The sequence below is a fragment of a genome, unplaced genomic scaffold (genome assembly GCF_019419815.1).
Source record: "Pyrus x bretschneideri cultivar Hongxiangsu unplaced genomic scaffold, Pyrus_bretschneideri_v1 Contig32, whole genome shotgun sequence".
NCBI lineage: Eukaryota > Viridiplantae > Streptophyta > Magnoliopsida > Rosales > Rosaceae > Pyrus > Pyrus x bretschneideri.
This window is the reverse complement of record NW_025999635.1, coordinates 4,150,947-4,164,635: the sequence shown is the minus strand read 5'-3', so window position 1 is coordinate 4,164,635 and position 13,689 is coordinate 4,150,947. Positions and strand designations below refer to the sequence as shown.

Here is a 13,689-nt window from a genome sequence, read left to right as displayed (position 1 = left end):
ATCTTACATCACCCGCGTGCCGACCCGACCCCCTTTATTTCCCTCGCGCTACAACGCGTTAACGAATCTTAACGAAATCATATGATTATGTAATCAACTACTATTATGATGTCATGCAACAATTCTCATCCACTAAAATAAAATTTGGTTTTATATTTTATTTCTCGGAAATTAAGAACAAATATTATTAAGCTTAATGAAATGAAGAAAGTTGGAATTATATTATAAAATCAAGTAGTATATGACAAGTAGGAATTATATTACAAAATCAAGTAGTATATGACAAGTAGTTTAAGAGTTTGTTTGAATGTCCTATTGAAAATGACTAAAAGCGTTTTTAGTGAAATTAATTTTGAATTCTAAAGTGCTCACTTCCAGGAAATAGGAAGTACTTAAAATGCTTTTTTCAGGATTTATTTGAATTTTTACTAAGATTGATTTCAAAAAATATTTCTACCAAAAACGTTTTCAGTTATTTTAAAAGGTTATCCAAAGCAGCCATAAACCCATGAATATGTCAATTCACAAACTTACTTTAGAATCTGCAACATTTACCTTTCTAGTACAAAAAATATAATATATATATATATGTTCTTCCGACGTCCCACAACATAAAAGCTCTCCTCCTTTTCTTTTTCCTCACCCTCTCTCCAATCCCCCCAATCGCTTCCGATTTTCTGCTTCCGGCCACCGTTCTTCTCAGTCAATGCCCATAGCCGAACGGCGGTCAGTAGCAGCTATGGAAAACGGCGTCGTAGAGAACGGAGTCTGCTCCATGGAGTCGGCTAACGGGAGTCTAGACGTCTGGAGCTCGAAGGAGTCAGAATCTTCCTCCGCTGATCATCTTGTCGTCATGGTCCATGGAATTATGGGAACGTACGACCTTTCAATTTCATATTTTAATCTTTTTTCTTGGAAGAAAATTATATAATCACGATTTGATTTAGCCGCACTCTGAATTTTCATGATTTATCGAGAGATTGAGACGGCTTGGTGGTGATTTTGCTTATTGCGATAGATAATTTTGAATTTCTAGTGATTTTATTGACAAATTATATTGTTTTGATGATAAATTTGATTTTTTTTAGTTAAATTGGTAGTTCTAAATCTGTATTAGTCGTACCAAGACTTCATTTTTGGTATACAATTTTGATTTTTTTTATTTACCATGCGAATGTACGCTTGCTGATTGGGTAAATATTACAGTTTGATGTTTGGCGAATCGGAAAGTATCTGCTTTGGTTGTGTGTACGTTAAAGTAGATTTTGAGCATGACCTCCTTCATTTTGTGTGTTTGAGTATTTGAACCGTTCTGTTTTGTACAATGTTGATATCGTTTTTGCATTTGCTCGTGCAGTGCCGCGGATTGGAAGTTTGGGGCGGAGCAATTTGTTAAAACACTTCCAGATAAAGTTATTGTTCATTGTAAGGAACATCCTTTTGTGAGATCACCCTGCTGATTTACTTTTCTAGTCTAAGTTTGGATCCCTGCTTGCATTAGCGGTGCTTCTTTGTTTTTCGCTGTTTACATGTCCAACGTTCGAGCTTTTTGGATCCTGATGCCCTTGCTGCTTGTTTCTTATATTTTTAGCTCTTTTAACTTTTAAGACAATTTTAAAAAGTGAAATTACTGCAATGTTGATGTTCTTAACTTCTAAGTAATCGATTGCAGTTGATAGTGTTTGTAGAAAATATAATGTTTGTCCAATCTAATTAATTTGGTTGAAATTCGGCTGCAGGTAGTGAACGGAATGTCTCTAGGTTGACTCTAGATGGTGTGGATGTAATGGGGGAGCGATTGGCTGAGGAGGTTGGTTTCTACCTGATGTATTTATATATAGTGGAATTTATTGGATCTATTTTCATTTCTGAAAAGATGCATCCACTTCAGTTCTGTACCGTTGTTAACCAAGTTCATTAATTTTAGGTTATTGAACTGACTCAAAAAAAGCCTAATCTATGTAAGATCTCGTTTATTGGACATTCTGTCGGAGGATTAGTGGCAAGATATGCAATTGGGAGGCTGTATAGACCCCCTAAAAGTGACAATATGGAGCATTCATCTCCTAATGGACGTGAAGAGGATGCAAGGAGTACATTAGCTGGCTTGGAGCCTATGAACTTTATTACTGTTGCTACACCTCATCTTGGATCAAGGGGTAACAAGCAGGTAATACAATTGCCCTTAACACTTGCTCATTCAGAATGTACTGGAATTCCTAGAATTTTTGTAACATCTCAAGTTTGATCACATTCTTGGCTTGTATTGGTTTGTCTGATTCTGTTTTATGTAGTGAAAAACTTAGTTAAGGTAGGATGCAGGAGAGATAGATGTTAGGTTGATCTTATGTTGTTTTCTTCGGTAGTAACCCAGTTGGTATATGCACTTGCCACTTTTCACTTATGAATTAATTCACCTTGTGTAGGTACCATTCCTTTTTGGTGTTCCTGCCTTTGAAAAACTTGCTAGTGCAGTTATTCATTTGATATTTAGGAGGACAGGTCGGCATCTTTTTCTTAATGATGACGACGATGGGAAGCCTCCACTGCTTAAACGCATGATAGAAGATTGTGATGGTTGTTATTTCATGTATGTTACTTGCATCCATATTCCAAACATTAATTTGAGATCCGAAGTTTCTTGAGATTTCATGTATATAGAATGACACTTGTCTTTTGTTTGACAGGTCTGCATTGCGTAGTTTTAAGCGAAGGGTGGTGTATTCAAATGTGGGCTATGACCGTATCCTATTTTCTACAATCTATATATATACTTTCCATTTTTCGATGTCTTATTCACTTTTTTGTTTTCAATAATTAATGCTATAAAGATATTGTCGGCTGGAAAACATCATGTATCAGACGTAATAGTGAACTTCCAAAGGTATTGCCATCTGCATGGTTTTGTAATTGTAATTTTAAGGTCAGGTTTTCTGATTTTCGCTTAAAATTTTGAGTTTTCTGCTTATCAGTGGGAAAATACTATTGACGAAAAATATCCATATTGTTTATGAAGAACACTGCAAGGCCTATGACGCTGAGCAGTGTGAGCCTACTTCAGCGGAGGATGGTGGCTCTGACGAGCTTGAAGGTTAACAACTCAGTTCTCTTTTGTTTCCAACTTTCAATAGTATACTAATTATTGAATTCTATGTAATTGAAGTCGTTGTCTATTCTTGTTGCTCTTCTGCTTGTGTTACTTCGCTAATTTGCTTATATTTTATTAATAATTTTCATTGCTCTTGTATCTGTTTGCGTCTGTGTGCTCCCTGCCTTTTACTTTCATTTGTTGTATCATAGTGAGGTGCGTATATCGGTTGTTCCTAAATAATTTCTTTCTTAACACCTTTGTTTTGTGCAGAGGAATTATTGAAAGGCCTATCTTGCGTGTCCTGGGAAAAAGTAGATGTTAGTTTCCACAGCAGCAGAACAGATTTGCTGCTCATAGTGTCATTCAGGTCTCTTTCTCTCTCCCCCTCTCCCACACGCACACTCACATACCCGAATGCTCACGCCTTACGCTAAAGAAACAAATTTGCACTCTGAACATTTTACAGGTCAAAAATAAAAGTGTACATATAGAAGGTGAAGATGTCATACGCCATATAATGGATCATTTCCTCAAGTAAAACCTAACGACAGCTAGAAGAATTGTCATCGCGACGTGGTCCTGACTGCGGTTCTTTCAGTAATGCTACGCGGAGTGGAGATAAATCCACGATTATCTGCACCGTTGAATTGTATCTCAATTACCGGCCGAAAGAAGAATGTATCTGTATTTTGTTGGTGCGTTGCAGCTTGTGGCCGAAGGCAATCGGTTATTAGACCGAAAAGCTGTGCACGAAATGTGTTCAATTCAAGCAAGCTATGTGATAGAAATTTTGTTTACTCGTTATGGTACGGGATGATATGTATGTATATGAACCAGATCTTCATTACAAATGCAAACATTTCCACGTGTTTATCTACTACCATGTCCTCACTACTTTTTCTTTCCAATTATAGAGGGGGAAATTGAACGTAGGATTTCGGACAAAGACTCCGAGAGGTGAATGTTCTTAACCAGTTCCACGAGCCCCTTGTGAGTCTGACTAGCTAAGTCCATATGCATCTTCAGTGTATTCTTTACACTACACGGTGTCTTCAGTCCGCTAAAATATAACACGTCTATCTATTGATTAATAATATGAAAATGTTATAGAAATAGTGGGTGAATGCCCACTCAAAAGAATTCCCAAAGACTTAGTAATAGTGTTTGGTACTTTCAAAAGTATCATCATTGTATTTTGATGGTTGTAGTCATGAGAGTCGCTCTATAAATAGAGCATTCCGTCTGTTATCAAATGCACTACGAAAGAAAGCAAGAGAAATAATATCAGTATCCTCCCTCTCTTTATCTGCCATCATTTTTTTGTGTTATAGCTACTAAAGTCATAGTGTGATATTTTGCACCTGCTTCGTTCTTGTCTTTAAAAAGATTATCTTACTAACTTTTGTCTATTTATAACAGAAAACAGTTTTTCCATAATGCTAATGGCGGGGATATAAATATTCATGAATTTATTTCTAAATATATCATATGTTTATGAATATTAATTTCTTTTGCCCAATCGTATTTTGACACATGGCTAGCAACACGACACGACGGTCAGTGTTGCGCATAATTTTTTTTCAATCGATGCCCAATAGTGTGGGAAAGGAATTCTCTCCCGATCATTTTCTTCTAATCCACAACATCAGGAGATTTGTATCATTGAAATTTAATTTAACGGTTGAAGTTATTATAATTTTAAAAATAGATCTTTGTTTTTAGCCATTAGATCAAATTTTAATAGCATAGATTCTCTGATTTGGTGGATTAGGAGTAAGAGATTTAAAGAGAATCTCTTTCCAATATAATGGCAGTTCTGTGAATAATGTGAACACCAGGGGTTTCTTCGTAAATCAGCTACGTGACCTCTTCCTTAACTTTGACCTAACACGTGTCGTGTCGTGTCGTAGTCAAACACCATTAACGACCATGTTAGTTTCGGTTAGCCATTACCGCCCCCACTTAACGGAATCAAACGCAGCTGACCCAAAACGCAGCTCCTCCCCAACTTCCGCCATTGACACCCTCTCTCTTTCTGCAAATTTTCAAAAGCTGTGAAATCGGAGGCTGCAAATTCCAATGGAATCCACCATTTCATCGCCTATCTCCTCCACCAAGTCCTCGCCCCTGTTGCATTCGGCTTCCCATTCACTCGGCTCCAGATCCCAGTCTTTTCCGTCGCTTCCGTTGGTTCAAACCCTCCGCTATCCCAGCTTCAAATCCAGAAGCTTCCTCGGATTTCCGTTCCGTTCGCGCCAAAACCAGCCTATCCGATCTCAGAGCCCGAATCATCAGCCGGCTAACGACGGCTTCGTCCTCGAAGACGTTCCTCACTTGACTAATTTTCTCCCTAATTTGCCGGTAATTTATCTAATTAGTAATTAATCAGCGTTAAAAAAAATTTAAGCAATTTGTGTTTGATTTTTTTGAATATTTGTTTTTTTCCTGTTTTTGCAGTCATATCCAAATCCATTGAAACAGAGCCAAGCTTATGCAGTTGTCAAGTAAGTTTTGCTTACGTCAATATTGCAAATTCTACCAATTTCATGTTGAAAATTTAAATTTTCGGTAATTATATTTATTCAGATAATCTGTTTATGTTGGTAGGCAAACTTTTGTGAGCCCTGACGATGTGGTTGCGCAGAAAGTGAGTGTTTTTTGTAAAATCTAAATGCCAAGTTTTCAATTTTGTTGTTTTTGTCTTCGTTTTTTGCTGCTTTTGAATAATTGCATTGTGCAATGGCTCTAGGTTGTTGTCCAAAAGGAAGGTCCTAGAGGGGTGCATTTCCGACGTGCAGGACCCCGGGAAAAGGTGCATTTTTTTCATCCAAACCACCATATGCTTAGGGAAAATGAAACTGTTGTACCATGATATTTCTTTCTATCGGAAAATGTGACGTGAGGCTTCTAATATTAGGTTTATTTCAAGTCGGATGAAGTTCGTGCTTGCATAGTCACTTGTGGGGGTTTATGCCCAGGGATCAATACTGTGATTCGGGAAATAGTATGCGGCTTGAACTACATGTATGGTGTTGAAGATATACTTGGAATTGAGGTAAGTTCACTTCACAATGTTTCTAGCTCTGCAACACTTGTAGTGAATGGCTGCTAAAAAGTTCTATTTCAAGATTTTGGAACTTTTAAGAATGTTATTGATTCAAGAAATGTAAACTTGCTGATGTTGAAAACTTTCAGGGAGGATATAGGGGATTTTATTCTAAAAATACATTGAGGTTGACACCAAAAGTTGTCAATGATATCCATAAGCGTGGTGGCACCTTTCTTCGAACTTCACGAGGTGGCCATGATACGAACAAGATAGTTGATAACATACAGGACCGAGGAATAAATCAGGTGAATATATTATATATGCTCGCATTTCCTGCATGTTTGTGTTGGGTTGTGTTAACCCCAATGAAAAATGTTGAACTAGATGAGTGGAAGTTGATAATATGATTTCTAGGTATACATAATTGGAGGCGATGGCACTCAAAGAGGAGCGGATCTTATATACAAGGTGAACATATTCTCTCTAAGATTAATCCATTTCCTTGTCGCATCATATTGACGTTATCATATTTTGTCAAGGAAGTTGAGAAACGTGGTCTTCAAGTGGCAGTTGCTGGGATCCCTAAGACAATTGATAATGATATTGCTGTAAGTTCTATCGTTCATGAATGATTTGCATTTATTGGTATCATTATCCTGTTAACTTCTGCAAGATGCAATAAAATTTTGATGCCAGTTTTCAATTTGGAAAGTTCACAAGCTCAATACGAGTACACTAAAATTCATGAGCAACATATTTTTTGTCCACATATGATGAAGAACTGTATTTAATCTGGATGACATGCTGTTGAATTCTAGAGTCAACATTCAGAAAGTTCCACCAAAATCTTAAATGGAAAGGGCATAAAAGAAAGTTTGTTTTCCCTTTTCTCATTTATTATGCAATTTGGTTTTGTACTTCGAAAATTTTTCTTCTTTCGGTTTAGGATGTTGTGCTTTGATCAAGTGGATCATTAATCTACCTGTATGATTTTTGAAATTTGGCTTTAGGTGATAGACAAATCTTTTGGTTTTGATACTGCTGTTGAAGAAGCACAGAGAGCTATTAACGCTGCACATGTGGAGGTTGAAAGTGTGGAAAATGGAGTTGGAATTGTCAAACTCATGGGCAGATACAGTGGTATGTGTCTTAAATGAAAGAACAAATGACATACTTTCATTTTTCACCTTTTCCTTATCAACTTATGTCAGATAACGAATGAACATCTCTAGTATTTGGTTTCACAATTTTTTGCCTGTACTTGATACACTTTTCTTCTGTAGGTTTCATTGCTCTACATGCAACTTTGGCAAGTCGAGATGTGGTAAGAATTTTAACCCCTCTCCCCAGAACATAACCTACTTATGATCTCAATGATTATGGAAAAAACTTAGGATGCTTGCACAGTTGCACATATCATGACATGTAATGAGATCCAAAAGGACTTATATTAAAAGCATTTCAAAATACTTTGTTTTAGAAATCATAACTTTGTATGCGCACCCTAATATAGTCCAGCAATTCAAATATATGAAATTTATAACAAGGACATCTATTATAAGGATTAGATAAAAAAATTACTTATGGAAATCGTACCTTTGTATGTGCATTCCAGAATAATTCAGTGATTCAAAATAGTGAATCTGAGGGAGTGTTCGTTTAGCCCATGTTCTATATGTCGGACAAGGGTGTGAACATTGTCCTAGAGACTATACAGTTATATCTGCAAAGGAATTTGCTTTAATTTGGACTAGCACCATTTTCAATGATATTGAACATCCGTTCTCCATAAAATGAAATATGCTGCGACTGTTAAGAACATGCTCATAGATTAAGTGTTATTGCTCGAATGAAATATTCAGCAAGTAGTAACTTACCTTCTATAAAAACTCTCAATACCCTTTTGGATGTAACAGGATTGCTGCTTGATTCCAGAATCTCCTTTCTATTTGGAAGGCCAGGGCGGGCTTTTTGAATTTGTCGAAGAGCGGCTTAAAGAAAATGGACATGTGGTTATTGTGTTAGCAGAAGGAGCAGGGCAGGAATATATTGCAGGGGAGATGAATGCTGTTGATGTGAAAGATGCATCAGGAAATAAGCTACTCCTCGATGTTGGTCTATGGTTAACCCAAAAGATTAAGGTGTAGTACAAACTGTCAATAGTATTTTGAGTAGTTTTGAGACACTTCTTTTTTACTTAATCTACATCGTGGGTAGTTTTTTCTGCTATAGACTTGTATCATCCAATAATACTGATTCAGTTATATGCTTATATATTTTATGACACAGGATCATTTTACAAAAGTCAAGAAGACGGCGATAAATATGAAATATATAGGTAAATTTTGAGCTAGTGAGAATATAATTTTGTTTCTGATCATATATAGAGTTTTGTCTCTACTAAATAGCCCTTAATAGTCAATCCATTAATTCTTGCCAAAACTCAGAAAGGGCCTTTCTTCCCCTTCTGTAACCTTTGTAGATAACATTTGAAAGAAATGAAATGTTTGGGATCCTAAGAAATGTTTGTGCACTCCTTTTTCCTTTTATTTCATTCTTATTACGATTTCCTTTTTTGTTTACATTAATTATAGTCCAAGTAGATTTGCTAAGAAGTCAAGATATCATTCGCAAACTATTATTGTAGAAACTAGAAAGTTTCTGGCCAATACATCTCAGTAAAATATATGTTTATCTTCTTATCTACAGATCCCACCTATATGATTCGAGCTATCCCAAGTAATGCATCAGACAATATATACTGTACTCTTCTTGCTCAGAGTGCTGTTCATGGAGCCATGGCAGGATTCAGTGGTTTCACAGTCGGGCCTGTAAACAGTAGACATGCTTATATTCCAATTGCTGTAAGTACTTTCCCTGCTCCATTTGTTCTTATTGGGTAGTTTTGGCTCGAGTTGTTGGTTTTTGAACTGCATTTTATTTAATTTTTGTGTGAAAATTCTAAGAGCGGATAGAATCTTTAGATACCTAGATGATGCAAGGTTGAATTTGCAGTAGCATGCATGAAAGTAACAACAAGACTTTGGCAAAAAAATTTCCCTTTATACAAATGGGAGAAGTTCATAAACGGCACTCTTAAGAAACTACAATTATTTTGACTGTGGCCAAGGCCAAACTATAAAATGTTCAACGGCATAACTTATATGTTAAACGAAATTAGAGTAGAGAGCATAGAATAAAACTCATGGACCACAGCTACTGCCCATGTTCAATGGAACTGAATTTGAGGCCTGAACTGAAACAACGTTATGAATCCAGAGGCTAATAGTTCATAATCTATATGCTAGTGTACTGTTGTGGGTCCAATATGTTGATTAAGTTGGAGGTATATGGTTATGATTCACTAAAAGATGGGAAGTATATAGTTATGAACGGGATATGTGGTATTGCAGCGTGTGACAGAGACGCAAAACACAGTAAAGTTGACAGATCGGATGTGGGCTAGACTTCTTGCATCAACGAACCAGCCTAGTTTCTTGGAATACAGTGAGGGGCAAGGAAAAGCTGAAGAGGATGTTGATGTGATAAACAACATGAGAGCTACTTTATAAATTTATGGAGCGGAGCTCGGTTCATTCAAGTGGACAGCACAACTCAACATTGTTTCTTGGAATTATGCGAACAGGTCTTACCATTATGAAGAGGTTTTACATCGTCTACGGGCCTTCTTGTTCATGCTTTTATTTTCAAGAAAAGGTAAACCAAATAGAAACAGAGGACATGGAGGACGAGAAAAGAGACGAGAGAAGTGAGGAAAAGAGGAGCTGGGAGAGTAGTTAGAATAAAAACTCAGTAAGTACAAAAATTCGAAAGAAATATCTTAGGACCCTTAGGCTTTTGAATATGCTGCAAATGTTTGTATAACAATATCGTCAATCCAGTTATTCTGTTAATAGATACTTCTGCTATCTTACGCATCATCACTTCACTTTGTAATATTTTCACTGCCCAAATTTCCTTGCAGCATGAAGTATGCTATCCAAGTTTTTCGCTTCGTGCGAGGACACGATATAGAATAATGGCGCTTAGAAGTGTTTAGTGTGGGATTCATTCTCAACATTCAGTTGACTCGCCAACACACACTTGCAGTCAGGTCGTTGACGGGTTATGGGATAAGGCTATGGTCGGCTCGGATAGGAATAGAGAGGGGGAGACTGGTTACAGGGATTCGACCAATACTAAATTTTAGCTTCTTCTAGGAAGGACTTTAGAGTAAAATGAAGGATTAGAATGAACAACCATACTAAATTTTTCTGTGGTCTTTGGAAGCTTCTCTATGGAAGGGGGGCTTTTGCTGTAAATTTGTCCTACTTCCCTTACCTCTAACTCTTTAAGCAGTAAAAATGCTCAGAATAAGCAAAGGAACTTAGCCTCCTTTCGGGTTATTCTAAGAACATTTCTTTCCTTTTTGCAGGCCCGAGCGTAGCTAACCTGGCTAGGGCTGTGCATCTTCATCCAAGTTTTTAAGTTCGAATCTCTCTCTCCGCAGTTTAGATTAGATTAGATTATCGCTCGAATAGAGAGAAAATATTTCTTTCTTTCGTGGTGTAGGGTTTATTGTTTAGCATCATTTTTTCACGCTAATCCGTTTCAAACCATCCCGATACGGTGACGGCAACAACAAAATCGACAAACAATATCTCTTGCCCTGCTTATCTTAAAGTTTCAACTTGCAGAGTTCCATCATGGACCCCAAACTTCCAAGTTGCAAAAATTGGCTGTCATTTATCTGCGAGTTGCATACTCGTGCAACTTTGGAGTCGTGTACGGAACGTGGTGACAATTCCAAGGATCACTAATTAGGTCGAATTAGTCAGATCACATTTATGTGCGGTCACATTGTAAACTCTAACTCCATTGTATATTGCGTCATTCAGGTCCACCCACGGTCCCATCCGTTGTGAGGTGTGCCCTATGGGCTGTGCCGCACCGAACACTTGTTCGTCGACGAAGTGTTCCCTACCTATAGATATCCCTAGATAGGAGATTGTCTCTGAAATATGCCTATTGACTTTTGTTATCATCTCTTGGTCTCATTTGTCAACATAGACATTTGCATTCTACCTGAACATTCTGATCAAGAAGGTGGTGAGGTATGAAAGTAGGAAAATTGGGGACATGCTTTGATGATATGATTCTATACCCGCTGAGCAAGTCCACCCCAACTGCACCTACCGTGGGTCTTATGTGAAGTCCACGTAAGGGTTTAAGAAAAGTTAACAATTCCAAATGAAATGTCAAAGCGATATCTGGAAGGAGAAAGTCAATCACAGGATCTCGGGTGGTTGAGTAAGCTTTTAATCAACTGAGTTACAAGATTTTAACTTTCTGAACCATTTCAAATATGTATGTAGGACATCGAGCAAAGAGATCAATGCGTGTATTGAGAGCTTCACGGATGTCGTGCTCTTAGAAGCTAGATCAACATCATGACATCGGCATTCTGAAAATGTTAGGGTTTCGACCAATGACCTCACACCTTGCCATTTTAAACAATTTTAATAACAAACGCAACAAATTAGGAGTGGATAATAAGAGTAATGTTATTCATACCATATTTTTGTACCACATTAGGTAACATCTGATGTGAACAACTACATCGTTTGCAAAAATTTGCAAAACCCAAGGAAATGAAGAAGAAAGACTTCTCATATACCACAATCAAATTAAAAAAATCTGATTAATTCAAATGATATGGATGTCCACATCAAATGCCACCTAAGGTGGTATGAAAATGTGATACAAAAATATAGTATGAATAATATTACTCGTATAATAATTACACATTGCATCGCACATGATCATTTAATCTACTGACATTTAGTCTTTATTTTATTGAACGAAGTGATGAATATTGTTGTTGATCATGAAAGATGAAACACATCTTTACAAAATAGAACCATTTTGATTACGCATGTAACAAGCAAGGATTGTATAATAATTACACAGTTAGGCTCTGTTTTCACTTTCATTTTTCATCTTACGAACAATCTTTTATTATTCCAAATTTTTACATACATTTGATCCTTCCACTATTTCATTCTATACTAATACATAAATCTAACGGAAGATTTGGCGCAAAATTAAGCGCAGTGACGTTCTAATATTTATACAACCAATACAACTTAATGGATAATTAAGGCTTGGTTGTTGTTGTAGTAATACATAAACCATGTATATGGTAAATCAGTAAATCCACCATCCAATCATATTCTAACACATCAGCAGAGGAGGATCCTGAGATTAACACTGAGCTCCTTCATGCACCTTGTCCTTCCCAAAGCACCCAACTTTGAAGCTCCAATTCTTCAGTCTTTGTCACCTCCTCCTGCTTTACCGATCTCCTCCTCTTCCGCGCCATGTTCAGTGGCGGTTCGGACAGTCCGGCCTCCAACGGAAAATTCAGTATTGCTTTCCTACCCCTCAGCTTAAATGCAGCACAATCATAGGCCTTGGCAGCGTCAACATCAGTTTCAAATGTCCCTAGCCAAACCCGGGTTCCTTTCCGGGCCGGATCACGTATCTCCGCCGCGTACTTGCCCCAGGGCCTCCGCCGGACTCCCCTGTAATGCCTTAACACATCACCAGAGCCAGAAACTTGTTGTAATTCATCTTTTGAACTGGAAGTTTGACAAGTACTATTTTTTCTCTTTGGTGAGCATTGTGAGCTCAAATTCAGGGACTCCACTTCCATGGATGGTAAGTTTACGCTTTCGGGTTTCGTTTCGGAATTTGAGAGTTGGGGGCTGTGGTAATTTGGGGTTGACATGGGGGAGCTGGACCCTGATTCTGAGAGGGATGAGTACTCGGGTTTGATTGGTTGGAACTCGAAATATGAGATATCATCAGGGGTGATCTCGAAATTGAGATGAGAAATGAAGGAATCTGTGAAGGTGAAGTCTTCTAAGAGGTGTTGGCGGATGAGCTCAAGAGTTGAATAATCTTGTTCTTCATGTGTAGACATTTTGAAGTGAGAGCACAAGGGGAAGCTAATTGCCATGCATAGGAAGGATATGGATACTATTTTTATTTTTTAATTTAAGAAATAATATTTGATGACTTGTGGTTGTGAAGAAGAAATTGAGGAAATTTATAAAGGAAAAATCATTTCTTTTTCTTTTTCTTTCTTTTATTTTCTTAGGTGGAATCACTACACAGTCACCCACATTTCACCATAAAAGGGGGCAGCTCTATTAATCCAACGGTCTTATCCATTCTTCTCAATGATTACGGCAATGATGATGCAATCCTTTTCAATTACAACGAACTTGGACTAATTAGTTAACGCAGAGTGCTGGTCCTTGCACTCTGGTTCAAATCCCCACTTCTTTATATTTAAATGATGAGATTTATTGATAAATGGAAGAGTTACACTCATAATAAAGAAAGGTTTAGCAAACGAGTCGTATTTGTCGTGTTTGTGTCATACCTGTTATATTAATAGGTTGTAACTTGTTATCTTAACGGAATGACCCAATAACGACATAATTCATTAACGGGTCGTGTTGTGTTGGACTAACGGGTCATG

General features: G+C 37.3%; 3 protein-coding genes across 3 annotated transcripts; 2 read left to right on the top strand and 1 right to left on the bottom strand.

Annotated features, from left to right (window-relative positions):
* Window positions 1-598: 598 nt before the first annotated feature.
* LOC103952759 (lipid droplet phospholipase 1) lies at window positions 599-3,968 on the top strand. Its single transcript, XM_009364434.3, is given in 12 exon segments — window positions 599-876; window positions 1,358-1,425; window positions 1,740-1,810; window positions 1,928-2,170; window positions 2,427-2,590; window positions 2,688-2,743; window positions 2,832-2,884; window positions 2,973-2,998; window positions 3,000-3,091; window positions 3,362-3,427; window positions 3,430-3,458; window positions 3,558-3,968. Coding segments are annotated over 12 exon segments (1,110 nt in total). The 5' UTR covers window positions 599-706; the 3' UTR covers window positions 3,630-3,968.
* A 1,081-nt stretch (window positions 3,969-5,049) lies between these two features.
* Window positions 5,050-10,081, top strand: LOC103952760 (ATP-dependent 6-phosphofructokinase 4, chloroplastic). Its single transcript, XM_009364435.3, has 14 exons — window positions 5,050-5,452; window positions 5,549-5,595; window positions 5,699-5,738; window positions 5,841-5,903; window positions 6,009-6,146; window positions 6,287-6,445; window positions 6,555-6,608; window positions 6,680-6,748; window positions 7,151-7,280; window positions 7,424-7,464; window positions 8,057-8,281; window positions 8,430-8,478; window positions 8,850-9,004; window positions 9,554-10,081. The coding sequence occupies exons 1-14, from the start codon at window positions 5,171-5,173 to the stop codon at window positions 9,710-9,712; spliced, it is 1,611 nt and encodes a 536-aa protein (XP_009362710.1). The 5' UTR covers window positions 5,050-5,170; the 3' UTR covers window positions 9,713-10,081.
* Window positions 10,082-12,132: 2,051 nt separating this feature from the next.
* LOC103952761 (ethylene-responsive transcription factor ERF107-like) lies at window positions 12,133-13,255 on the bottom strand. The gene has a single exon (XM_009364436.3). The coding sequence runs from the start codon at window positions 13,159-13,161 to the stop codon at window positions 12,421-12,423; it is 741 nt and encodes a 246-aa protein (XP_009362711.1). The 5' UTR covers window positions 13,162-13,255; the 3' UTR covers window positions 12,133-12,420.
* Window positions 13,256-13,689: the final 434 nt, after the last annotated feature.